General features: G+C 43.0%; 1 protein-coding gene and 1 non-coding gene across 17 annotated transcripts in view; both read right to left on the bottom strand.

Moving 5' to 3' along the window:
- Positions 1–4,004: 4,004 nt before the first annotated feature.
- The window catches only part of XPNPEP3 (X-prolyl aminopeptidase 3), a 76,416-nt gene continuing 54,857 nt past the window's right edge, over positions 4,005–25,563 (bottom strand). For 11 of the 16 annotated variants that reach the window (XR_013399035.1, XM_077949718.1, XM_077949716.1 and 8 more), the window contains 4 exons: positions 22,890–22,975; positions 14,400–14,580; positions 12,452–12,572; positions 9,456–10,322 (listed from right to left, as the gene is read on the bottom strand). Coding sequence is in view for 11 of the 16 variants with exons in the window: in XM_077949718.1 (XP_077805844.1) it covers positions 10,156–10,322; positions 12,452–12,572; positions 14,400–14,580; positions 22,890–22,975 (555 nt within the window). In the remaining 5 variants the exon portion in view is untranslated. Of the gene's footprint in view, positions 4,614–9,455; positions 10,323–12,451; positions 12,573–14,399; positions 14,581–22,889; positions 22,976–25,563 lie in introns of those variants that run through there. The other 5 variants (XR_013399033.1, XR_013399032.1, XR_013399034.1 and 2 more) reach the window with 3 other exon arrangements.
- LOC114670745 (U6 spliceosomal RNA) lies at positions 19,772–19,875 on the bottom strand. The gene has a single exon (XR_003720434.2). It is a non-coding gene; the product is annotated as a U6 spliceosomal RNA (small nuclear RNA).

Genomic DNA, 25,563 nt, shown 5'->3' on the forward strand with positions numbered 1-25,563 from the left:
AGCTTCATTATTTTGAAATATTTGATATAAAATATTTCAACTGGATTAGAAATCCATTCACATTATAAGAAATTTTATGTTTGTTGGTCAGCCATGGTGGCTCACACCTATAATCCCAGCGCTTTGGGAGGCTGAGGCAGGTGGATCACCAGAGGTCAGGAGTTTGAGACCAGCCTGGCCAATGTGGTGAAGCCCGGTCTCTACTAAAAAAATACAAAAATTAGCCAGATGTGGTGGTGCACACCTGTAGTCCCAGCTACTTGGGAGGCTGAGGCAGGAGAATCACAGGAGAACCGCTTGAACCTGGGTGGTGGAGGCTGCAGTGAGCTGAGATCACTGTACTCCAGTCTGGGCGACAAAGCAAGACTTGTCCCCCCAAAAAAAAAAGAAAGAAAAAAAAATTCACATTTGTTAAAGGAAGAATTGCTAGATTCTTTTTTGTTGTTGTCGTCGAGATAGGGTCTCACTCCACTTGGCCAGGCTGGAGTACAGTGGCGTGATCACTGCAGCCTTGACCTCCTGGGCTCAGGCAATTCTCCCACCTCAGCCTCCTCAGTAGCTGGGACTACAGGCACATGCCATCACACCTGGCTAATTTTTGGTATTTTTAGTAGAGATGAGGTTTTGCCATGTTGCCCAGGCTTAGATTCTTTAAATTTTACTTCAATGGTAATAATTATTTTTTCAGTTTTTAAGAAATGGAGTCTTGCTCTGTCACCCAGGCTGGAGTACAGTGGCATGACCATAGCTCAATGCAGCCTCAAACCCCTGGGCTCAAGTGATCCTCCTACCTCAGCCTCCTGAGTTTCTGAGATTACATGCATGGGCCACTGCACCCAGCATAAATTATTTTTTTAAAGATTTATTTAACATAAAGTGAACAATTTAATGGTTTTCACAGAGTTAGACATCTATCACCACTATCGAGTTCTACATTTTCATCACCTAAAAAAGAAACTCTGGGCCGTGTACAGTGGCTCACACCTGTAATCTCAGCACTTTGGAAGGCTGAAGGGGAAGGACTGCTTGGGCCCAGGAGTTTGAGACCACGCCTGGGCAGTATGATGAAACCCTGTCTCTACAAAAAGCACAAAAAAATTTAGCCAGGCATGGTGGCTTATGTCTGTAGTTCCAGCTACTTGGGGGGCTGAGGTGGGAGAATCACCTGAGCCTGGGAAGTCGAGGCTGCAGTGAGCCGAGATCACACCACTGCATTCCAGTCTGGGCAACTGGAGTGAGACCCTGTCTAGAAACAAAAACAAAAACAAAACACAAAACAACCCAAACAACAAAAACCAAACCCCAAACCCCACAAAACTCTGTACCTGTTAGCAGCCACTCTCCATTTCCCCTGCCCTCAAGCACCTTGTAATCACTAACCTACTTTTTGTCTGTATGGATTTGCCTCTTCTGGACATTACATTTAAATAGACTCCTGCGACAGCCCTCTTTTTGTGTCTGGCTTCTTTCCCTTAGCATAATGTTTTCAAGATTTATTCATGTAGTAGCATTAACTATTCCTTTTTTTTTTCTTTTCTGAGATGGAGTCTCGCACTGTTGCCCAGGCTGGAGTGCAGTGGCACGATCTCAGCTCATTGCAACCTCCGCCTCCCGGGTTCAAGCGATTCTCCTGCCTTAGTCTCCTGAGTAGCTGGGACTACAGGCTCGCACCACCATGCCTGGCTAATTGTATTTTTAGTAGAGATGGGGTTTCACCTTCTTGTCCAGGGTGGTCTCAAACTCCTGACCTCGTGATCTGCCCGCCTCGGCCTCCCAAAGTGCTGGGATTACAGGCATGAGCTACCGTGCCCGGCCTACCTATTCCTTTTTATGGCTGAATATCTTAATGTATGGATATACCATATTTTATCCATTTCATCAGTTCAATGGTAATGTATTTTTTCTTTTCAGATTGGGGGTCTTGCTATGTTGCTTAGGCTGGACTCAAACTTCTGGGTTCAAGCGATTCTGCTGTCTCAGCTTCCTAAGTACCTGGGACTACAGGGAATGTGTCTGTCTCAGGCAATTCTGCTGTCTCAGCTTCCCAAGTACCTGGGACTACAACCACTACTGTGCCTGATGGTAAATTTTTGAACGGTCCTAAAACTGGTTTAACCTATTTTTTTTTTTTTTTCTTGAGATGGAGTTTCGCTCTTATTGCCCAAACTGGAGTGCAATGGCGCGATCTTGGCTCACTGCAACCTCTGCCTCCCAGGTTCAAGAGATTCTCCTGCTTCAGCCTCCCAAGTAGCTGGGATTACAGGTGCACACCACCCGGCTAATCTTTTGTATTTTTAGTGGAAATGGAGTTTCACCATGTTAGCCAGGCTGGTCTCAAACTCCTGACCTCAGGTGATCCACCCACCTTGGCCTCCCAGAGTGCTGGGATTACAGGTGTGTGAGCCACCGTGCCCAGCCTGGTTTAACTTTTTCTTCTTTTTCTTTTTTTTTTTTTGAGATAGAGTCTCGCTCTGTTGCCCAGGCTAGACTGCAATGGTGCAATCTTGGCTCACTGCAACCTCTGCCTCCTGGGTTCAAGCGATTCTCCTGCCTCAGCGTCCCGAGTAGCTGGGATTACAGGCATGCATCACCATGCCTGGCTAATTTTGTATTTTTAGTAGAGACGGGGTTTCTCCATGTTGGTCAGGCTGGTCTTGAACTCCTGACCTCAGGTGATCTGCCCACCTTGGCCTCCCAAAGTGCTGCGATTACAGGCGTGAGCCACCGCGCCTGGACAACTTTTTCTTCTTTTTTGAGATACGGTCTAGCTCTGACTCCCAGGCTGGCGTGTAGTGGCATGATCTTGGTTCACCGCAGCCTCAACCTCACAGGCTCAATAAATCCTCCCACCTCAGCCTCCCTAGCAGCTGGGACTATAGGTGTTACACTACCATGCTTGGCTAATTTTTCTATTTTTAGTAGAGACAGGGTTTCACCATGTTGCCCATGCTGGTCTTAATATCCTGGACTCAAGCAATCCACCTGCCTTGGCTTCCCAAAGTGCTGGTGTTAAAGGAATGAGCCACCGTGCCTGGCTGATTTTAAGTTTTTTATCACCTACTTGTGTAAGAAGAATCTGAAGACATTATCGCTAAAAAGTCTGGATCAGGTATAGTGTATAGGTGTTTCAGCCTGATAGCAAAAAACTCAGAGGTTCCCAGAAAGCTCAAATCTTTCATTACCATTTTAAAAATTATTTTTTTTGGGACATATAACATTTAGGATGGATGTAGTGACTCACACCTGTAATCCTAGCACTTTGGGAGGCTGAGGCAGGCAGATCACTTGAGGTCAGGAGTTGAAGACCAGCCTGGCCAACATGGTGAAACCCCATCTCTACTAACATACAAAAATTCGCTGGGTGTGGAGATGTGTACCTGTAATCCCGGCTACTTAGGAGACTGAGGCAAGAGAATTGCTGGAACCTGGGAAGCAGAGGTTGAAGTGAGCTGAGGTCACACCACTGCACTCTACCCTGGGCGACAGAGCAAGACAGAGCAAGACAAAAATGGCTGGGTGAGGTGGTTCATGCCACCCTATCTCTACTAAAAATACAAAAATTAGCCACGCGTGGTGGCAGGCAGCTGTAGTCCCGGCTACTTGGGAGGCTAAGGTGGGAGAGTCACTTGAGCCCAAGATGGCTACACTTACGATTCATTATATGGTTGACAAAGTTCAAATATGCCTAATTTTGCAACTTGATCCTATTTCCCCACAAAATCCATCCTTCATAAAATGTGCACGGCTATAGTTTAGTCTTGAGTACTATGGGGACTTTCTGGAGACCTTTCAGTCACTTTTGTGTCAACCAGTTTAACAGGCTGGATCAAATCCATCAGATTCTTCCTCTATAAGACTGATAAAATCATTTCAAGTTTGCTATCATGATTTTGAGACAGCAGCTAATGAATACTTTGTAAAATATTTTGTAAAACCAGATGGTTTCATGTTTACACTAAACAGACTGTAAACTCCAGATTCTAAAGTAACACACACACACCATACACCTCTATATTGTTTTATAGTTTTTTTTTTAAATGACAGTTACAAATGCTTTTCCCTTGATGGGGAATGACGTATCTATTTTCAGTGAATAGTAATGCCTTAAAAAGTAACAGCATTTTGTCTAAATTGAACTTATATAATTGCACAAAAGTCATGGAAAGCATTAAGAAATGCTAGTAAAGATTGAAGTTTCCTCAGATTCTTGTGCAGCAACTCCAAGAAGCCTTAATCCCAGTGGGTCCTCTGCTTCAAACAATAATGATGCTCGAACTCAGTGACACACAGGCAGAGAACAGCAGCACAACCAGGAGGACCTATGCGGTTTGTAACAGTGAAATTCTGCTCTACTGTTAAGGTGTAATGATGCATTCATTCATCTTTTCATTAGGAGCATAAAAAACACCTCAAATTATATTTTCTCAGGCTTAAAACTTGTTTTGGGCTATGGATTCTACTTCAGGAAACAACAATTAAAAAAAAAAACCACAATCACACCATAAAAACCTCTTCTAAGCAGGTTCGTTCATGCTGCTACTGTCTGTGGGGCCTGCCTAATTTTCTTTTCTTTTCCTTTTTTTTTGAGACAGAGTCTTGCTCTGTCGCCCAGGCTGGAGTGCAGTGGCGCTATCTTGGCTCACTGCAAGCTCTGCCTCCTGGGTTCACGCCATTTTCCTGCCTCAGTCTCCCGAGTAGCTGGGACTACAGGTGCCCGCCACCATGCCCAGCTAATTTTTTGTATTTTTAGTAGAGACGGGGTTTCACCAGGTTAACCAGGATGGTTTCGATCTCCTGACCTTGAGATTCGCCTGCCTCGGCCTCCCAAAGTGCTAATTTTCTAATAGACACACAAACGAATTACATTCTCGGCTATCAGACACTAGTTGAGGGACAGCAGATAGGTTCTAACTCAAATTCTAACTGTTTTATTGGCAGCAGTTATTGGAAACACTGTTACAAAGGACTCCAAGGTCACTGCTGGACTGGTGAACAGCTCACTGTGCTTTCTTCTCCATCTCTGACATGGGAACAGGAGGGGGAGAAGCAGCATTTGTGCTTCACATTTGTGATCTTTGTATTATTAACAAAGCTGAACAGGATGTGGGTATGGATATTTGGAAAGACATAACAAAGGTACATTTTTCTGTTTAATGAGTTGCAATGTCTTTATATGGAGGTTTAACATGTTTTATTTGGATCTTAATCTCAATTAAGACAGTACTTCTATGGTGAAGGTTTTTCTCTTTCTCACCTTACAAAAACTGAGAAAAAAGCAAGGTTTTGAAAGAAGATGCACACAGAGTACTTTAAGTTACTCTCAGAAGCATTTTCCTAACGTGGATACTATGATTATGAGAGGAGGAGAGTTCTCACTCCAATTTTTCTCTTCTCTTTTATTGAGACAGGGTCTTGCTCTGTTGCCCAGGGTGGCATGGAGTGGCACAATCATGGCTCACTGCAGCCTTGACCTCCTGTGCTCAAGCGGTCCTCCCACCTCAGCCTCCTGAGTAGCTGGGACTATAGGTGCACACCACCACACCCGGCTAACTTTTAAATTTTTTTGCTGAGACAAGGTCCCTCTGTGTTGCCTAGGGTGGTCTCAAACTCCTGGGCTCAAGTGCTGGGATTACAGCCGTAATCCACTGCACCCAACTTTACTCCAGTATTTATACTGTTGTGTTTCAAATAAAGAACACAGTCTGTTTCCTAATTATGGAGACAACATAGTAATTCCTGAAATAAATACATAAAAGTATATGACAGTGGATATCCAGATATGTTTCCTTCATTTAGAGGGTATTGCTAATGATCTAACCATGTACCTTCAATTCAGGGAGAAAAATTCCAGTGGTAACATTTGAGTAATTTTTAAAAAGATTTTTAATAGGAGTGACTGGTATAGATATTATTTACTTAGAACTAAAGGCTCAGCTGGGCATGGTGGCTCACGCCTGTAATCCCAGCACTTTGGGAGGCCAAGGTGGGCAGATTACAAGGTCAGGAGATCAAGACCATCGTGGTCAATATGGTGAAACCCTGTCTCTACTAAAAATACAAAAATTAGCTGGGCATGGTGACGCGTGTCTGTAATCCCAGCTACTTGGGAGGCTGAGGCAGTAGAACTGCTTGAACCAGGGAGTCGGAGGTTGCAGTGAGCTGAGGTGGCGCCACTGCACTCCAGCCTGGGTGACAGAGTGAGACTCTGTCTCCAAAAAAAAAAAAAAAAACAAAAAAGACTCCGTCCAAAAAAAAAACTAAAGGCTCAACACAAATGATAATTGTTCAATGTGATGGATATGCTAATTGTTCCGATCTGATCATTATATATTATATGTCTCAAAACATCACTATGTACTCCGTAAATATGTACAATTATATGTCAATTAAAAACTTTAAAAAGGCCGGGTGCGGTGGCTCACGCCTGTAATCCCAGCACCTTGGGAGTCCAAGGTGGGCAGATTATGAGGTCAGGAGATTGAGACCATCCTGGCTAGCATAGTGAAACCCCATCTCTATTAAAAATACAGAAAACTAGCCAGGCATGGTGGCATGTGCCTGTAGTCCCAGCTACTCAGGAGGCTGAGACAGAAGAATTGCCTGAACCCAGGAAGTGGAGGTTGCAGTGAGCCAAGATCGTGCCACTGCACTCCAGCCTGGGTGACAGAGTGAGACTCTGTCTCAAAAACAAAAACAAAAACAAAACAAAACAACCTTTAAAAAAAAAAAGCTAATATAAAGCCCTTACCTTAAAACTCAGAATTTATCTTATTCACTTTGTACCCTTACAAGTTTATGAACTTGCAAGGCAGTTGAAAACTATGGTAAGTCTTCAAGTCCCAGCTTTATTAAATGTAAGAGATCAGCAAACTTTAATCTAAATTTTAAGAATTTTAAGAAATATTTGGAAACATTTTATTTCTGAAGTATTTTTTAATTATTTGGAAAACTGACTTAAGTGGAATGGGTCATTTCCTGACATTAGAAAAATAAAATTATTTGATATCAAATAACAATTAATAGCATTCTCTGTATAAAAAAAATAACTAAAGGGAAATGTGGGGTATGTCTGTGGCAAGGCTGAGAATGAAAAAGATCACACACAGCACTGTGCATAATTATCTGCTCAACAAATCCTGAATATATCAGACAGCCCGTAATATTGCTACGAGAAGTCTGATTCAAATGCTTAGCTGCTATAGTTAGTTAATCTGGGACTCAAAGGACAATATACCTGGGTCAGGGACTAAAAGTCACCAGAAGAATTCCACAACAGTCTTTCTGCCTACCAGTAACATCTATAGAACTTGACTGGAATCTAACCAGAAGTCTGTTTCATGTCCAAGCATGCTGCCATACATACAAGCCACCTAGGCTTTTAGCTAGAAAAGTTTAGACCAGAGACAATGATGCAGGAGGCGCGATGGCTCACGTCTGTAATCCCAGCACTTAGGGAGGCTGAGGCGGGTGGATCATGAGGTCAGGATTTCAAGACCAGCCTGGCCAACATCGTGAAACCTCGTCTCCACTTAAAATACAAAAAAATAGCCGGGTGTGGTGGCAGACGCCTGTAATCCTAGCTACTCGAGAGGCTGAGGCAGGAGAATCGCTTGAACCTGGGAGGCGGAGGTTGCAGTGAGCTGAGATCTTGCCATTGCACACCAGCCCGGGTGACAGTGCGAGACTCCATCTCAAAAAAAAAAAAAAAAGAAAAGAAAAAAGAAAATGATACAAGAAGAAAAGGAAATTCCTTATTCCTGGATTATAAATGAACAAAGGAAACACAATCCAAGGAAAGGGCTGCTGGTGGCACAGAGCCTGGGAAGTGAGAAGCCAGAGTTGTGGAGTTGTTTCCCTCCCCTTCTTTTAAAAAGTAGTGCTGGATTGAGAAGTTGGAGGGAGGTGGGAGGGTGGGTATGGGGGATGGAGACTCCAGCTGTGCAGCCTCCATTCTGAGAGCTGCTTAGATAAGGTGCGCAAAGCCAGGCATTCCTGGGCTAGCACTGTCAGGATACGATTTGTATCACTTTTGTTTTCACATTATCTGTCTCTTGAGGAAGTCACTGCCTGTCTGCTTTTCACTGTGTACCCTGGGTTTCCCTGATAAGATAGGCAAACTTCCAGCACTGCAGAGATTGTTAATCCCCTAGCTTGTGCTTCCCTAATACAAATTGTTTTTTTAAGAAACCCTCAAATTTGTGTTCTAACAATTGGCATGCTTTATACATCTTGAGCTCATATCCAGGTTTAAAGGAGGTGAACATACTGGTTCTTAAAGCTTCCCTCTATCACAGAAGCTCCTAAATAAGCTATCTGTGGTAATCTAGCCCTGTTCACTTTGCAAATTGACTTGTTGTATAATTGTATCCAATGTTTGTTTTTAAAGAAATATGACTCTTACGCCAGGTGTGGTGGCTCATGCCTGTAATCCTAAAACTTTGGGAGGCTAAGGTGGGCGGATTGCCTGAGCTCAGGAGTTTGAGACCAGCCTGGGCAACAGGGTGAAACCCTGTCTCTACTAAAATACAAAAAATTAAAATACAAAAAATTAGCTGGGCGTGGTGGTGTGCGCCTGTAGTCCCAGTTACTCGGTAGGCTGAGGCAGGAGAATTGCCTGAACCTGGGTGGTGGAGGTTGTAGTGAGCCGAGATCTCGCCACTGCACTCCAGCCCAGGTGACAGAGCAAGACTTCGTCTCCAAAAAAAAAAAAAAAAAAAAAGAAATATGACTCTTTACCACTGCACTCCCAATGCTAATATCAGAGAAAGATAAGAATCATAGGATATTTATGGGTATTTGGTAGATTCCGTATTTTGTTTCTATTAGCACTAGAGGAAATCACAGAATAACAGGGGTACTTCTCTGAAAACTGGGCGCCACTACTGTGACTCTGACGGGGTAAGTAAGTAGAGGGTCTGCTTCTGCGTAGCACAACAGCTACAAGGCTAACCTGTGAGGGTCAGTGCATCAAGAATCTATAGAGGGAGCAGGGATGTCTGGGAAAGAAATCATTTTTTTTCTTTTCTTTTTATTAATTTTTGAAGCCATCATTAAGAAATCATCTTTAAATCGAAGAGAAAAGATGGCAGGATGTCAGGATTTTTTTTTTTTTTTTGAGGAAGAGTCTCGCTCAGTCACCCAGGCTGGAGTGCAGTCGCATGAGTTCAGCTCACTGCAATCCCCAGCTCCCAGGTTCAAGCAATTCTCATGCCGCAGCCTCTCAAATAGCCGGGATTACAGGCATGTATCACCACACCCAGCTCATTTTGTATTTTTAGTAGAGACGGGGTTTCACCATGTTGGCCAGGCTGGTCTGGAACTCCTGGTCTCAAGTGATCCACCTGCCTCAACCTCCCAAAGTGCTGGGATTACAGGCGTTGAGTCACTGTGCCCAGACCTGATGTCTGGATCTTTAGTATATACATATACAATTTTCTTTCTCTTCCATTTCCTTCTTTATCTAGAATCTAAACACTTTCCAGGTCCCAGGCAACCAAATGGGAAGAAAAGCTCAAAAGTGTTTTGTTTGGTAGGTAGCTAGTGTTGCTGGAACCTGGACTGTGGCTGACTAGTAAGACTGCAGGACACCAGTGCCCCTGAGGGCTCATATGGCTCCAGTAGATATGCAGGATCTAGAATAGGTAGGGAGGAGTTACAGAAGGTATGTATTGGCCACCCACAATCACCAACAGATGAATTTTCGCATAGGCAGAGACCTTGGTAATTACCTAAAAATACAGGGATCACACAAACTTCTTATGATATTGGGTGGATCTCAGCAAAAGTATAGAAAGGGAAGGACTTGAAAGAAGTAGTGAAATTTCTGTATGTTTAAATGTGTTAACTGGAATGCATGGATATATGTAACTAAGACCTTTATGTTTAAAAATTAAAATTGCTCTGGTCATTAATTCTATAGAATTAATGTTACCAAAGCTGCAGTAACATACTATTCAAAAATTCATTTTTCCAGACTTCTAACTGCTTAAAACAAAAAAACCCCACACACACGATTACATACATTCACACAGCTGCTATGCTCCCAAATGGAACACATATATTACTGCATACACAGAGACACTCAGAAAGCACACGTGCAGGGCTGCCAGCATACACCCATCTTGAACCTGAGGTGCAAGTGGGCCACAGTGAAGGTCAAGAAGCCCGGCTGCATATCTGTTCAATGTCATTCATCTCTTTGGGACAATCTGCAGAAAGGATGAGAGGTGAGTCCTGAGTCACCACTACATCATCCTCAATTCGTACACCAAGACCCCGAAACTTCTCTGGGGCATCTCTGTCATCCTCTGGAATATAAATGCCTGTGAAGTAGAAAGAAGAACATGCTGTTCAGGAATGACAGTAACTGGGTGGTTTGGGGCAAGTAAGTTAACCTCTGGGTTAAAATTCCTTCCTCTGTAATACTGGATCTTTAAGGTACCTACCTAGTAAAGCTGTGAAGATTAAATGAGATAATACATGTCAAAGTGCCTGGCATATAATGGTCAACACATGTTGGTATCATTACTAAAATTTTGATTGTGATTATCTTTATATTGGACTACAAGCTCAATACAACTATGGCAATGCTGATCATGATTCTGTCATATTCCAGTGGCTCAAGCAGGCCAATAAAGTTACTTAATTTAAAAGTACGTCAATATATGTGGGGTACAAGCAGATTATATAAGTGCTTTCTTCCCCTGCCTAAGAGTCCCCTGGAAAAAGAGCACTTTGCAAAAATAAAGACAAAATATATTTAAACTGTATGAAAAGAAACATTTAGAGATTATTAGCCTTGACAACTGGAAGCTGCAGAAATAGTCATTATAAGGTTTAAATATATCTGATGTGGCCGGGCGCGGTGGCTCAAGCCTGTAATCCCAGCACTTTGGGAGGCCGAGGCGGGTGGATCACGAGGTCAGGAGATCGAGACCATCCTGGCTAACACGGTGAAACCCCGTCTCTACTAAAAATACAAAAAACTAGCCGGGCGTGGTGGCGGGCGCCTGTAGTCCCAGCTACTCGGAGGCTGAGGCAGGAGAATGGCGTAAACCCGGGAGGCGGAGCTTGCAGTGAGCCGAGATCGCGCCCCTGCATTCCAGCCTGGGTGACACAGCGAGACTCCGTCTCAAAAAAAAAAAAAAAAAAATATATATATATATATATATATATCTGATGTGTATAATATAAAGTAAAAGAGAAACTGAAAGACTTTAATGTACATTTGGAAAAATGTAGGAACCCCAGGTACCCTTTCTAATCATGAAGTTAGACACACACCAGGGCTTTTTATATTAAACAAGTTGTAAACTTCCTCCACTATCCTCACAGATCCTGCTCTACGATTAAAAAACAGAAAAAGATCAGCAAAGGAAAATGGAGCACAGTTAAGGAAGCGCTCATGTACCAACCAGATTGAACCAAACGATATAGCTATGGCCACAGATAGCAATGTATGACTAGGTTCAAAGGGTGGCATAAAAGACATTTCACAGCCATAATTTATATAGAGATTACAATACTTGAAATCTAAAATTTAGATCTGTTTTCAAAACAAAACCAGCATCAGTATTTAACCATCAACTCTGACAACATCAATCTTCACACACCACTGTGGCCACTGCTCCTCTTCAGAATCCTGCTCAACACCCAGGACCATTCAAGTTAGGTAATGTATCTGACTGTGAGCTTTCTCTGAAGCTTACGAGGAAGGCGTTGGGTACTAACGAGTGGGATGGTGCTGGGTAGTTCAATGCAGCTTGCAGAGGTGTTGAAACTGAGAGCATAGTGTGTCTGCCTGTCTCTCTGCACGCAAGCACCGGGGGCTCTGGAAGCTTGAGCAGCCCCCAGCTACTAAATGGGAGACCAGTACAAACTGGCCCTGGGAAAGGCAGGATTAAAAAAGATTCATGTCTTCATATCTATTCATTTGTATATATCTATATATAGGAAGTATTCTCCATCAGTTGTTTATTGGAGGAGTCAAATTGAACAAATTGTGTGATGTTAAATAAGAATACGAAAGATAAGTCTAAAATAAAATTATCTTCCACACTGGAGAGACTTTTTTTCTTGTCTCTTCTAACTTAATTACGTTGGTTGAGGTAAAAACAAACAATGTGGCTGGGCATGGTGGCTCACGCCTGTAATTCTAGCACTTTGGGAGACCGAGATGGGTGGATCACCTGAGGTCAGGAGTTCGAGACCAGCCTGGCCAACATGGCGAAACCCCGTCTCTACTAAAAATATAAAAATCAGCCAGGCGTGGTGGCAGATACCTGTAATCCCAGATACTCAGGAGGCTGAGGCAGGAGAATCGCTGAACCTGGGGGGCGGAGGTTGCAGTGAGTAAAGATCACACCACTTCACTCCAGCCTGGGCGAAAGAGCAAAACTCCATCTCAAAAACAAACAAACGTTTACCTCATAGTAGTATTATAACTCCTTACCTGGCTCAATTGTGATTACCATACCAGGCTGCAGAGGGAGAGAACGGGGCATGTCTGGAGTGTCATGGACATCCATCCCGAGGTAGTGGCCAACATGATGAGGGCAGTATTTTCGAGCAGCCTGGAAAGATAATTATCACAGTATCATCAGAGCAATGACCTCTAATGGGGAATGCTGGGCAAGTATAAATCAGTGAGATATGTGTTGTTATCTCCCCCATGGTTCTGCCACTTCAGTTTAATTCCTCCTTGGGCTAATACTTAAAGGCACCTGAAAAACTGCAACCTCTTATATGCAATTCTGCCAATGGCATTCTCATCAATCCACACTTCCATTCCCACTATTTAATATACTACCTACATGCTGACTTGGGTAATCCAACTAATGACTGTGGCAAATGAAAGTCTGTTTTCTTCAGTACCACAGGAAAGGTAAAAATAAAAGAGAGAAAAAAAAATCTCTTTTTTTGGGAAAGAGAGGATGACTATTACCACAGTTCTCTTTCCAATGTTCCTTCACACATCCCTCTCAGGAATCCACTCTGGAGACCCTAAGTATCTCACAGCAACTTGTGGAGAATGCATACTTTTGGGCACGTACCAGCTTGGGTATTTCTTTTTTTTTTGAGATGGAGTCCTGCTCTGTTGTCTAGGTTGGAGTACAGTGGTGTGATCTTGGCTCACTGCAAACTCGGTCTCCTGGGTTCAAGCGATTCTCCCACCTCAGCCTCCCCAATAGCTGGGATTATAGACTTGTATCACCATGCCTGGCAAATTTTTGTCTTTTTAGTAGAGACAGGGTTTCACCATGTTGGCCAAGCTGGTCTCGAACTCCTGACCTCATGTGATCTGCCTGCCTCAGCCTCCCAAAGTGCTGGGATTACAGGTGTGAGCCACTGTGCCCAGCCAGCTTGGGTATTTCCATCAGTTAGTTAAAGATTTGTTGGCCCGAGCAACAGCCAATTTATAGCTTCGTTTTTATTGATAATAGAAGTCCTAGAAGCCTTAACTTGTAGGTAGGAGATGCCTAATGGTCTATCTGACTTGGGCATCTAGCATCTTAATTTTAAAGCTGAGGTTTTACATTTTTACTGAACATCATCACATTTTAGATGCAGAAAAAAATTCACTAATGACATGGCCTTTGGGAATATTGCTGAAGTCTCAAAAATGTCACTTAAACAAATACCTTCTCCTTTGACCTACAGAATAACCCATAAAGGGATTAAAAGTTAATCTCTCTCTCTATTTTTTTTTTTTGGACACAGGGCCTTGTTCTGTGGCCCAGGTTGGAGTGCAGTGGTGCGATCATAGTTCACTGCAGCCTTGAACTCCTGGGGTCAAGTGATCCTCCCACCTCAACCTCCCAAGTAGCTGGGACTCGAGATGTGTGCCACCACACCTGGCTAACTTTTAAATTTTTTGTAGACACAGGGTCTTGCTATATTTCCCAGGCTTCTCCTCATTTCTTGTTTCCTTTTTCACCCTGTCTACACCAGACTTCATTTTACGTTTTCTGAATACTGAGCTAGTTGTGCAGCATGTAATGAATCAGAATGTGCTGCCATCATCTGGAAGAAATAAGTACTGACTTCCTTTGTTTTAATCTATGTTAAAGCTAAATCCCTCTTATAGATCACAAAGATGATTTCTAAATCTTTTCACTTAAAAAAACCCCGTGTGTGTATGTGTGTATATATATCTATGTGTGTACGTATATATATGTGTGTGTATACATATCTATATGTATATACATATAGATGGGTCTTGCTATATTGCCCAGGCTGGCTTCAAGCGATCCTCCTGCCTCAGCCTCCTAAACTACTGAGATTACAGGCATGAATCACTGCATCTGTCCCATTTCTAAATCGAATTAGCTTTATATACGGTAAAAGCCTAGCAGCATGCTAGGTGTTCTTGAGAACTGGGGTCAAGAGAAGTGAAATACCTTGAAGACATTATTTTCCTTAATGTTCTTCATGATTCCCAAGTCTTTAAGCTTCTGTCCTATCAGGGTCAGCATCATGCTGTAGATGTTCTCCAAGCTTGTCCCAGGGAAGCAGAGGGCCAAACAATCTCTCTGGATCTCTAGAACAGCTTCATAGAGTTCTGCCTGAGGTGCAGTGAACCTAGGGATGGGAAAACCAAATAATCTGAACTTAGATAATCTGATACTCTAAGAAGTTTGCTACTAAGTTTGATTAGAAAAACCCCAAGATGCTGCTGCTGGGGCACTGTTGATGTTTAATAAGTACCAATCTATCAATATGGCCAGGAGCTCAATCATGTCCTAGGTGCTCAGCAGGAAGGGCAACAATCCTTCAAGCTGGAGCAGCAACACAGTCTCTTCTTCAAATGGTCAGGAGAGACATGAAGTAGGGCCAAAAGCAGCACCCAGCCACGAGTGCAGTCAGTGGGCAGACGAGGCTCAGCCTTGATCCTGTCTAATCCCTTACAGCACAGACTACCATTTAAAAAAAGGCAGGAAAGCCTAGAGACCCACTTCTGACAGGTGAAGCAGATACCATGGGATAAACTAGTCAACATTTGGGCTACTAGTAACATACTAGCACTTAAGTGTCTTTAGAATAACAGTTTCTTTAGCAATTATGAGATTAAAAAGTGACCTGGGATAATATATGGTATGTATTCTCACATACTGTTGATAGGAGTGTAAACTAATACAGCCAATTACATCAAAGGCCTTAAAGATGCTCATATAACTAGAGCTTATAATTCTACTCTAATATATCCGAAGAAAATATTTGAAATTCAAAACAGCTGAATGTATGAAATGTAATTTTATTGTTGTAAATTATGTATAATTTGAATATATAAATGAATGTAATATAAAATGAATGTAATTTTATAATTGTAAATTATTAAACTCTAAATGTCCTCTAATAGAAGAATGGTTAAATATAATAGCATAAAAAACCCATAGCATAATGTACCCATACCCCACCCCACCACAGTATTACTAAATAATTATTTCTGTAACAGTTTTTTTTTTTTTTTTTTAAAGAGACAAGGTCTCACTATGTTGCCCAGGTTGGTCTGGAACTCTTCAGCTCAAACGATCCTCCTGCCTTGGCCTCCCAAAGTGTCTTTATATACACTAAAATGCATACATTTGAATGGTACAATTTTGACAGATGCATGTACCAAACCTATTGAAGCTGAGGACAATGAACTCCTAAATTCTTCTGAGTCTTTTTTTTTTTTTTTTTTTTTTTTTCCCCGAGACGGAGTCTGGCTCTGTCGCCCAGGCTGGGGTGCAGTGGCCGGATCTCGGCTCACTGCAAGCTCCGCCTCCCGGGTTTACGCCATTCTCCTGCCTCAGCCTCCCGAGTAGCTGGGACTACAGGCGCCCGCCACCTCGCCTGGCTAGTTTTTTGTATTTTTTAGTAGAGACGGGGTTTCACCATGTTAGCCAGGATGGTCTCGATCTCCTAACCTCGTGATCCGCCCGTCTCGGCCTCCCAAAGTGCTGGGATTACAGGCTTGAGCCACCGCGCCCGGCCTCTTCTGAGTCTTCATTGCCAGCAGAAGCGGCCCTTCCACCCCTGTCTGAGAAGGCTAACCCTGTTTTCCTGAAAACCTGTAGGTATATCCCTTGAGGTAGTTGCCTTGGTTCTTCTAGTCCGAGCAGTCCTCAAGTCCCAGCAGGCTCCGAGTTAGGTAGAAAGTGTGACCCACGAGGAGGTCCACTCCACTCCAAAAAGAACTGTATGAGGGGCCAGGCATGGTGGCTCATGCCTGTAATCCCAACACTTTGGGAGGCCAAGGTCGATGGATCACCTGAGGTCAGAAGTTCGAGACCAGCCTGACCAACATGGAGAAACCCCATCTCTACTAAAAATACACAATTAGCTGGGCGTGGTGGCGCATGCCTGTAATCCCAGCTTCTCCGGAAGCTGAGGCAAGAGAATTGCTTGAACCTGGGAGGCAGAGGTTGCGTTGAGCCGAGATTGCACCATTGCACTCCCACCTGGGCAACAAGAGTGAAACTTCATCTCAAAAAAAAAAAAAAAAAAAAAAAGAGAACTGCACGAGGTTTCCAATTTCTGACAGACAAAAATCTGGGAATATGGGTGGGAATGAATATTTATGGTGTGGGATAATGGTAGAAGGAACATAGTTGCATCAGGCAACTTTACTGATATGGGTCCACTAATCAGAGATTCTGGATTCAATGTTGTAGCTGAAGGGGTCAGAAAAGTTCTAACAGTTTGGTTGCCTGGCTGGCTGAAACACAAACCAAAAGGTCATCCACAATACATAAACACAAATGCCACAACTGCTTTGGTATACTGGAGAAGGAATTCTGCCTCAAGACTGTAATATAAATCCTGCCTGAGTTTGGACTGAAGTCTGCCCTATAGATTTTGGACTCAAGCCTTATACAGAGCATTTCCATCTCCCCCGAAAGCTTCCTCATGTTCATTTCTTTTTTTCCTTTTTTGAGATGGAATTTCCCTCTTTTGCCCAGGCTAAAGTGCTGTGACCTCGGCTCACTGCAACTTCTGCCCCTACCGGGTTCAAGCGATTCTCCTGTCTCAGCCTCCCAAGTAGCTGGGATTATAGGCGCCTGCCACCATGCCTGGCTAATTTTTGTATTTTGAGTAGAGATGGGATTTTGCCATGTTGGCCAGGCTGGTCTTGAACTCCTGATGTCAGGTGATCCGCCTCCCAAAGTCCTAGGATTACAGGCGTGAGTCACCATGTCCATTTCTAATCAATATCCCTACTTTCCGAGGCAAATGCTGTTGTGATTATTTTGACCTTAGTTTGCCTAATCTAGAACATCATATAAATGGAATCATATAATATATACTATTTTGTGTCTGGCTTCCTTCACTGAGCATAATCTATGCTCTGTGCACCACTGCACTCCAGCCTGGAATGCAATAATCTATGCTCAGTGAGGGTAGAATGATGTCTATGCAGTACATCCATGGTGTTGCTTCAATCAATAACAAAAAACATTCAATCAGTAATTAAAATGTTTTTTTATTACTGAGTGGTATTCCATTGTATGAACAGACCACAATTTGCATATTCATTCTCCTGTTGATGGGACATTTTGGTTGTTATGCTATTGTGAATAAATGCTGTTATGAATGTCCTTGTGCAACTCTTTTTGTTGAGAAATGTTTTCATTTCTCTTAAATACCTAGAATTTGGCTGGGCATAGTGGCTCATCCCTGTAATTCCAGTGTTTTGGCAGGTCAAGGCAAGAGGATCGTTTGAGCCAAGGAGTTGCAGACCAGCCTGGGCAACATAGCAAAACCCTGCCTCTATAAAAAAACAAAATATTAGCCAGGCATGGTGGCAGGTGCCTATAATCCCAGCTACTTGGGAGGTTGAGATGGGAGGATGGCTCTCTGCCTCAGCCTCCCAAGTAGCTGAGATTACAGGCACCTGCCACCATGCCCAGCTAATTTTTGTTATTTTAGTATGGACGGGGTTTCACCATGTTGGTTAGACTGGTCTCGAACTCATGACCTCAAGTGATCCACTCGCCTGGGCCTCCCAAAGTGCTGGGATTACAGGTGTGAGCCACTGCACCTGGCCTTTTTACAATGTAGTTCTATTCTTCCAGCTGGATAATTTCTTTTTTCTTGTTTTTTTTGAGATGGAGTCTTGCTCTGTTGCCCAGGCTGGAGTACAGTGGTGCGATCTCCACTCACTGCAAGCTCTGCCTCCCGGGTTCACGCCATTCTCCTGCCTCAGCCTCCCAAGTAGCTGGGACTACAGGCACCCACCACCACGCCTGGCTAATTGTTTTTATATTTTTAGTAGAGACGGGGTTTCACCGTGTTAGCCAGGATGGTCTCGATTTCCTGACCTTGTGATCTGCCTGCCTCAGCCTCCCAAAGTGCTGCGATTACAGGAGTGAGCCACCGCCCCCGGCCCCAGCTGGATACTTTCTATTTATCTTCAAGTTTGCAAACTTCTGCAGCCTCCCATCTACAGTTAAGTCCACCCAGTGAATTTCCTATTTCAGTTAATGTACTTTTTGGCTTTAAAATTGTCATTTAAAATTTAAAAATTTTTTTATTGTAAAACAAAACACAGATATAGAAAGTCAAACAAATCAATCAAACATAAACCTTAAGAAATTATTCGGTGGCTCTATTAGAAATACAAAAATTAGCTTGGCGTGGTGGCACCCGCCTGTAGCCCAGCTACTTGGGAGGCTGAGGCAGGAGAATTGCATGAACCTGGAAGCTGGAGGTTGCAGTGAGCCAAGATTGTGCCACTGCACTCCAGCCTGGGCAACGGAGCGAGACTCCGTCTCAAAAAAAAAAAAAAAGAAAAGAAAAAAGAAAAAAAAAAGAAATTATTATAAGGTGAATACCAGTCAGACAAAAAAATAAAAAGAAAAAAAGAAAAACTTGGCAGACTATCCCAGAAGACCTTTCTATAGGTCCCAGAATAATTACAATCTTACCAATAAGTAACCCTCATCCTAACTTTTTTTTTTGAGATGGAGTCTCACTCTGCTGCCCAGGCTGGAGTACAGTGGTGTGATCTTGGCTCACTGCAACCTCCACCTCCCGGGTTCAAGTGATTCTCCTGCCTCAGCCACCCAAGTAGCTGGGACTGCAGGCGCCTGCCACCACGACTGGCTGATTTTTTGTTGTTGTTGTTATTTTTAGTAGAGACAGGGTTTCACCATGTTGGCTAGGCTGGTCTCAAACTCCTGACCTCAGGTTATCCACCTGCCTTGGCCTCCCAAAGTGCTGGGATTATAGGTGTTAGCCACCGTGCCCAGCCTTTTTTATTTTGGAGATAAGAGCCTTGCTCTGTTACCTAGGCTAGAGCGCAGTGACGTGATCGTAGTTCACTGTAACCAAAAATTTCAGGGGTCAAGTGATTTTGCCACCTCAGCCTCCTAAGTAGCTGGGATTACAGGTGTGCGCCACCATAGTTGGTCAATTTTTTGTAGATATAGAGGTCTTGCTGTGTTGCCCAGGCTGGTTTTGAACTCCTGGCCTCAAGTGATCCTCCTGCCTCAGCCTCCCAAAACACTGGGATTACAGGTGTGAGCCACCACGCTAGCCGTATCAGTTTGTAGTCAGTTAATTGTGATTTTTTATTTGTGTGTACTATTATTTACACATGAATTTAATTTTTTTTTTTTTTTTTAAAGACAGGGTCTCACTCTGTTGCCTAGGCTGGAGTGCAGTAGTGCAGTCACAGCTCACTGCAGCCTTGACCTCCGGGCTCAGGTGATCCTCCCACTTTAGTCTCTCTAGTAGCTGGGAGTACAGGCCCATGCTACCATACCCAGCTAATTTTTTTCTTTCATGATTATATATGAAATGCTTCACAAATTTGCATGTCATCCTTGCGTAGGGGCCACGCTAATCTCTGTATTGTTCCAATTTTAGTATATGTGCTGCTGAAGGAAGCACTTTTAAAGTTTTTTTGTAGAGATGGGGTTTTGCCATGTTGCCCAGGCTGGTCTGGAACTCCTGGGCTCAAGTCATCTGCTAGCCTTGGCCTCCCAAAGTGCTGGGATTACAGGATGAACCACAATGCCTGACCGAATTTATAATTTTTATTGAGATATAATTCATTTATCATAAAATTCCTTCACTTAAAAAAGTGTACAATTCAGTGGTTTTAAGTATATTCACAATGTTGTACAACCATCACTACTCCTAATTCCAGAAAATTTTCATTACCATCTCCTCCCAAATCTTGTATCTGTTAGCAGTCACTCCCTTTTCCTTGCATTTTTTTTTTTTTAATTTTAATTTAAAAAAAAATTTTTCTTTTTACAGATGGGGTCTTGCTCTTTTGCTCAGGCTGGAGTGTACTGGCTATTAACAAGCTTGTTCCCACTATTGATCGGTACAAGAGTTGTGACCTGCTCTGTTTCTGATCTGGGCCAGTTCAGCCCTCCTTAGGTAACGTGGTAGTTCCCCGCTCCTGAGCGGATACCATATTGATGATGGACTTGTCGCAGACACCTGATCAACATAGTGGACTGCAGCTTAGAACCCTTGGACTCAAGTGATCCTCCTGCCTCAGCTTCCTGAGTAGCTGAGACTATAGGTGCATGCCACTATGCTTGGTCATTGTGGGGTTTTTTCTTTTTATTTTTTTTGCGACAGGGTCTGGTTCTGTCACCCAGGCTGGACTGCAATGGTGCAGTCTTGGCTCACTGCAACCTCTGTCTCCTGGGCTCAAGCAATCCTCCCACCTCAGCCTCCCGAGTAGCTGGGACTACAGGCACGTGCCACCATGCCTGGCTAATTTTTTTGTATTTTTTGTAAAGACCGGGTTTCACTATGTTGCCCATGTTGGTCTTGAACTCCTGAGCTCAAGTGATCCTCCTGTCTTGTCTCCCAAAGTGCTGGGATTACATGAGGCACCTCGCCTGGCTGTCCTTTATGTTTTTAAAAATATTTTTATCACCCAAATATTCACCCCAAGATAATTTTCTTTGTGCTCATTTTTAATGTATTTGATACACTCATTTGTAATATATTTGATATACCTAAAACCTCTTTTAGTTAATAGGCTCCTCCTCCACCTCTTTTCATTTCCTTGTAATGTATTTGTTAAAGAATCCAGGCTGCTTGACGTAGTTTATCAGTCTAGATTTTGCTAATTGTGCAGTTACAGACTGAATGTTTGTGAATTAGGAGGTAATTATTCTGAGGTAACAAATATTACCTGGTGTTTGGTTTTGTTAGCTAGTTGCTCTATGTTTATGTGACAATTTGAAAAGTTTGAAAAACTATCCTGCTGCTGCCGTCTTCCCAGAATCCCTGGTTCTTTTTAGTTTCTATTTCTCATTGAGATTCTCCATCTGTTCGCTCATTATGTCTACATCTTCCTTTAACATATCTGTAACAGCTACTTTAGAGTCCTTCTGCTAATTGGAACATTAAGATCATTTCTCTCTCTTTTTTTTTTTTTTCTTTTTCTTAAGATGGAGTTTCGCTCTGTCGCCCAAGCTGGAGTGTAGTGGTGCAATCTCAGCTCACTGCAACCTTCCCCTTCCCGGTTCAAGAGATCTTCCTGCCTCAGACTCCTGAGTAGCTGGGATTATAGGCGCCCGCCACCACGCCCAGCTAATTTTTGTATTTTTAGTAGAGACAGAGTTTCACGTGTTGGCCAGGTGGTCTTGAACTCCTCACATCAAGTGATCCACCTGCCTCGGCCTCCCAAAGTGCTAGAATTACAGGCGTGAGCCACTGTACCTGGCCGGGATTATTTCGTCATCAGATTTTCTTGAATACAGGTCACAATTACCTGTTTCTTCTCAAGTCTAGCAATTTTGTTAACTTGGATAGATTCAAACTACAAACTCTGTTTTCACTGGGAAGCAACTAAAATATCTTCTCAGTTTATTCTGCTTCTAGCTGCTGGTATTTTGCTGAGCCTCGTGAGGCCTCCTCAGAACACATAGTTTAGTGACTAGCCAAGGATTTTTAAATAATCTATATGCAGATTTTGGGGCTCACAGTTTCTGCGAGCCCTTCTCGTCAAGGATTTTCCTTCATCTTTCTGGCTATTCTGCCAGCACCTAAATCTGTCCTTTGATATCTTAAATCAATAAGGCTGTGGCTTTCTGCTGCCCAAGCTATGTGCACTGGGCAATGTCCACAGGCAAAAAGCCCTATTCACCAAATTTATCCATTATAGTTTTTCTTTTTTTTTGAGACAGAGTCTTGCTCTGTCACCCAGGCTGGAGTGCAGTGGTGCGATCTCAGCTCACTGCAAGCTCGGCCTCCCGGGTTTACGCCATTCTCCTGCCTCAGGCTCCCGAGTAGCTGGGACTACAGTCGCCCACCACCACGCCCGGCTAATTTTTTGTATTTTTAGTAGAGACGGGGTTTTACCGTGTTAGCCAGGATGGTCTCGATCTCTGGACCTTATGATCTGCCTGCCTCGGTCTCCCAAAGTGCTGGGATTACAGGCATGAGCCACTGTGCCTGGCCAGTTTTTTTTTTTTTTTTTTTGAGATAGAATCTTACTCTGTCACCCAGGCTGGAGGGCAGTAGTCCAATCTTGGCTCACTGCAACTTCTATCCCTTGGGTTCAAGTGATTCTCCTGCCTCAGCCTCCCGAGTACCATGCCCAGGCTAATTTTTGCATTTTTAGTAGAGACGGGGTTTCACCATTTTGGTCAGGCTGGTCTTGAACTCCTGATCTCAGGTGATCTGCCTGCCTCGGCCTCCCGAAGTGCTGGGATTACAGGTATGAGCCACCACGCCTGGTCCATTATAGTTTTTTAAAAATGGACTTTTACCTGGCTAACACAACAGTCTTAGAAAATAATGAGGAGCTTTGCAACCTAACTTGACCAGGAATGGACCTATAGTATTTCTTTAGTCATTCATTCCAAGTATAGCCATATTCCAACTCATACTCCTAAGAAGCAGTGGGGTATGTTACTCTGTAGAAACCCTACCTGCCATTGACTGGCCAGGTACGTGTGATGTCACTCACATAGCAGGAAGACTCACAACCTCCATCCAGAAGCACCATTTCCCCATCCTGGAACAAAGTAAGACAGGTTAAAGTGGATAAGCTCATGATTATAAGTTGTTTCTAGTAATCCTAATCCAAAGTATGCCTTTTTTTTTTTGAGACGGAGTTTCACTCTTGTTGCCCAGGTTGGAGTGCAATGGCGTGATCTTGGCTCACCACAACCTCCACTTCCCAGGTGCAAGCGATTCTCCTGCCTCAGCCTCCGAGCAGCTGGGATTATAGGTGCTTGCCACCACACCTGGCTATTTTGTATTTTTAGTAGAGATTGGATTTCTCCATGTTGGTCAGGATGGTCTAGAACTTCCGACCTCAGGTGATCTGCCCACCTTGGCCTCCCAAAGTGCAGGGATTACAGGCGTGAGCCATCGCACTTGGTCCATTTTTTTTTTTAAAGCTCTAATTTGAAGGACACTAATTGCTGGTTTCTTCTATTTATCTACACAGCATCTAAACTTTTCAGATGTTTGAAACAGGGGGCATGTGAAAATAAAACAAAACTTTTCAGATGAATTCACACTGCCTCAAGAAAGTTGGCAATGCATAGTGTTTAAGTGTATAGGCTTTGGAACCAGATTCCTTGGGATTGAATTACTAGGTATAAACATTAGCACATCATAAATATCACTATTATCGTTTTTTTAAAGAAAAAAACCCCCATATGCTTTTGCTTTGTTGGTATATGAGAAAAGAAAAAACCAATCCTATATACGTTGGTATGCCGGGCCTTATTCAAACACAGCCACCCTTAAACATTTAACCTTGGAATATCAATTCCCTTTTTTTTTTTTTTTTTTTTCCCGAGACAGTCTTGCTCTGTTGCCCAGGCTGGAGTGCAGTGGTGTGATCTCAGCTCACTGCAACCTCCGCCTCCTGGGTTCAAGCGATTCTCCTGCCTCAGTCTTCCAAGTAGCTGGGACTACAGGCGCATGCCACCATGCCTGGCTAACTCTGTTGGCCAGGATGGTATCGATCTCTTGACCTCATGATCCGCCCGCCTCAGCCTCCCAAAGTGCTGGAATACAGGCATGAGCCACCGCGTCAGGCCCCACTCCCCTTTTGCTCTCCATCATAATACATGTGGGGAAAGAAGAAAACTTTAAGTATATCTCTAACTTTCTAATTGTCATGTTATGCTGAAATTATCTCTCTATGCCCGTGAAGACAGAGTATATATTATTCATATCTAAGTAAGTACAACATTTGACAAACAGTAGAATAGTGAGTAAATGATAACATACAGTAATGGCAACTTAAAATAATGGATGTGATTTTTCATTTTTGGTAAAAGATTGAATAAATTTCTGCTAATAAACAACTAAATCCTGGATAAAATGTATTTTATGAAATGTTGACTTTTTTTTTTGAGATGGAGTCCTGCTCTATTGCCCAGAGCTGGAGTGTAGTGGTGCAACCTCAGCTCACCGCAATCTCTGCCTCCCAGGTTCAAGAGATTCTCCTGCCTCAGCCTCCCGAGTAGCTGGGACTACAGGCATGCGCCACCACGCCCAGCTAATTTTTGTATTTTTAGTAGAGACAGGGTTTCACCATGTTGGCCAGGATGGTCGTGAACTCCTGGCTTCAAGTGATCTACCTGCCTTAGCCTCCCAAAGTACTGGGATTACAGGCATAAGCCACTGTGTCTGGCCTATATTTTATTTATTTTTTTTGAAGACAGGGTCTTGCTCTGTTGCCCAGGCTGGAGTGCAGAGGTGTGATCACAGCTCACTGCAACCTTGAACTCCCCAGGCTCAGATGATCCTTCTCACCTTAGCCTCCCAAGTAACTGGGACTATAGGCATGTGCCATCATGCCTGGTTCATTTTTGCATTTTTTTGTAGAGAGAGGGTTTCACTATGTTGCCCAGGCCAGTCTTGAACTCCTGCGTTCAAGGGATCTGCCCGCCTTGACCTCCCAAAGTGCTGGGATTACAGATGTTAGCCACCTCACCCAACCTATGATATTTATGAGTTAAAAAAAATCACTCCAAACTACATATACAGTATACAATTTGTATAGAGTTTATAAACAAGCAGTAGCTAATTAATACTGTTTGGGGAGTCCTATGTATGTAATACAACTATTTCTTAAAAGTCAAGGGAAAAACAAAATTTAGGTTACCAGTTACCTTTGAGGAAGTGGGATGGGACAGCATAAGGGTAGGTGTGCTGTATTGCTACTGTTCTAGCTCTAAAATTGACTGCCTGGTTCATGGGTATTCATTTTTGTTTTTGTTTTTTTAAATTATGCTGTATAATTTACATGTTTCCTATATTTTTTTCTTTTGGATTTATTGAATACTAAATCAGTAAAGAAATGGACTTAGTAAAGGAACACACAATTCCTTCACTTGTAGAGTCACATGGGAAGAAAATCATAGAAGATATGTTCCCTCACAGCTAATAGCGATTTCTTAAAGTCTTTCTGCCCAGAAAATCCGCTTGGCTCACTGTTGTTGCTGCAAGTCCTTAGAGAATGAGAGTTATAGTGAAAAGAGCAGAGGCTTTAGAGTAGAATACTTGGCTCTGCACTAATATGTTGTTTTAGGTTTTTAAATATTTAAATATTTATTTATTTATTTAGAGACAGAGTCTTGC

This window comes from Macaca mulatta, chromosome 10, assembly GCF_049350105.2.
Source record: "Macaca mulatta isolate MMU2019108-1 chromosome 10, T2T-MMU8v2.0, whole genome shotgun sequence".
In the NCBI taxonomy this organism is placed as follows: Eukaryota; Metazoa; Chordata; class Mammalia; order Primates; family Cercopithecidae; genus Macaca; species Macaca mulatta.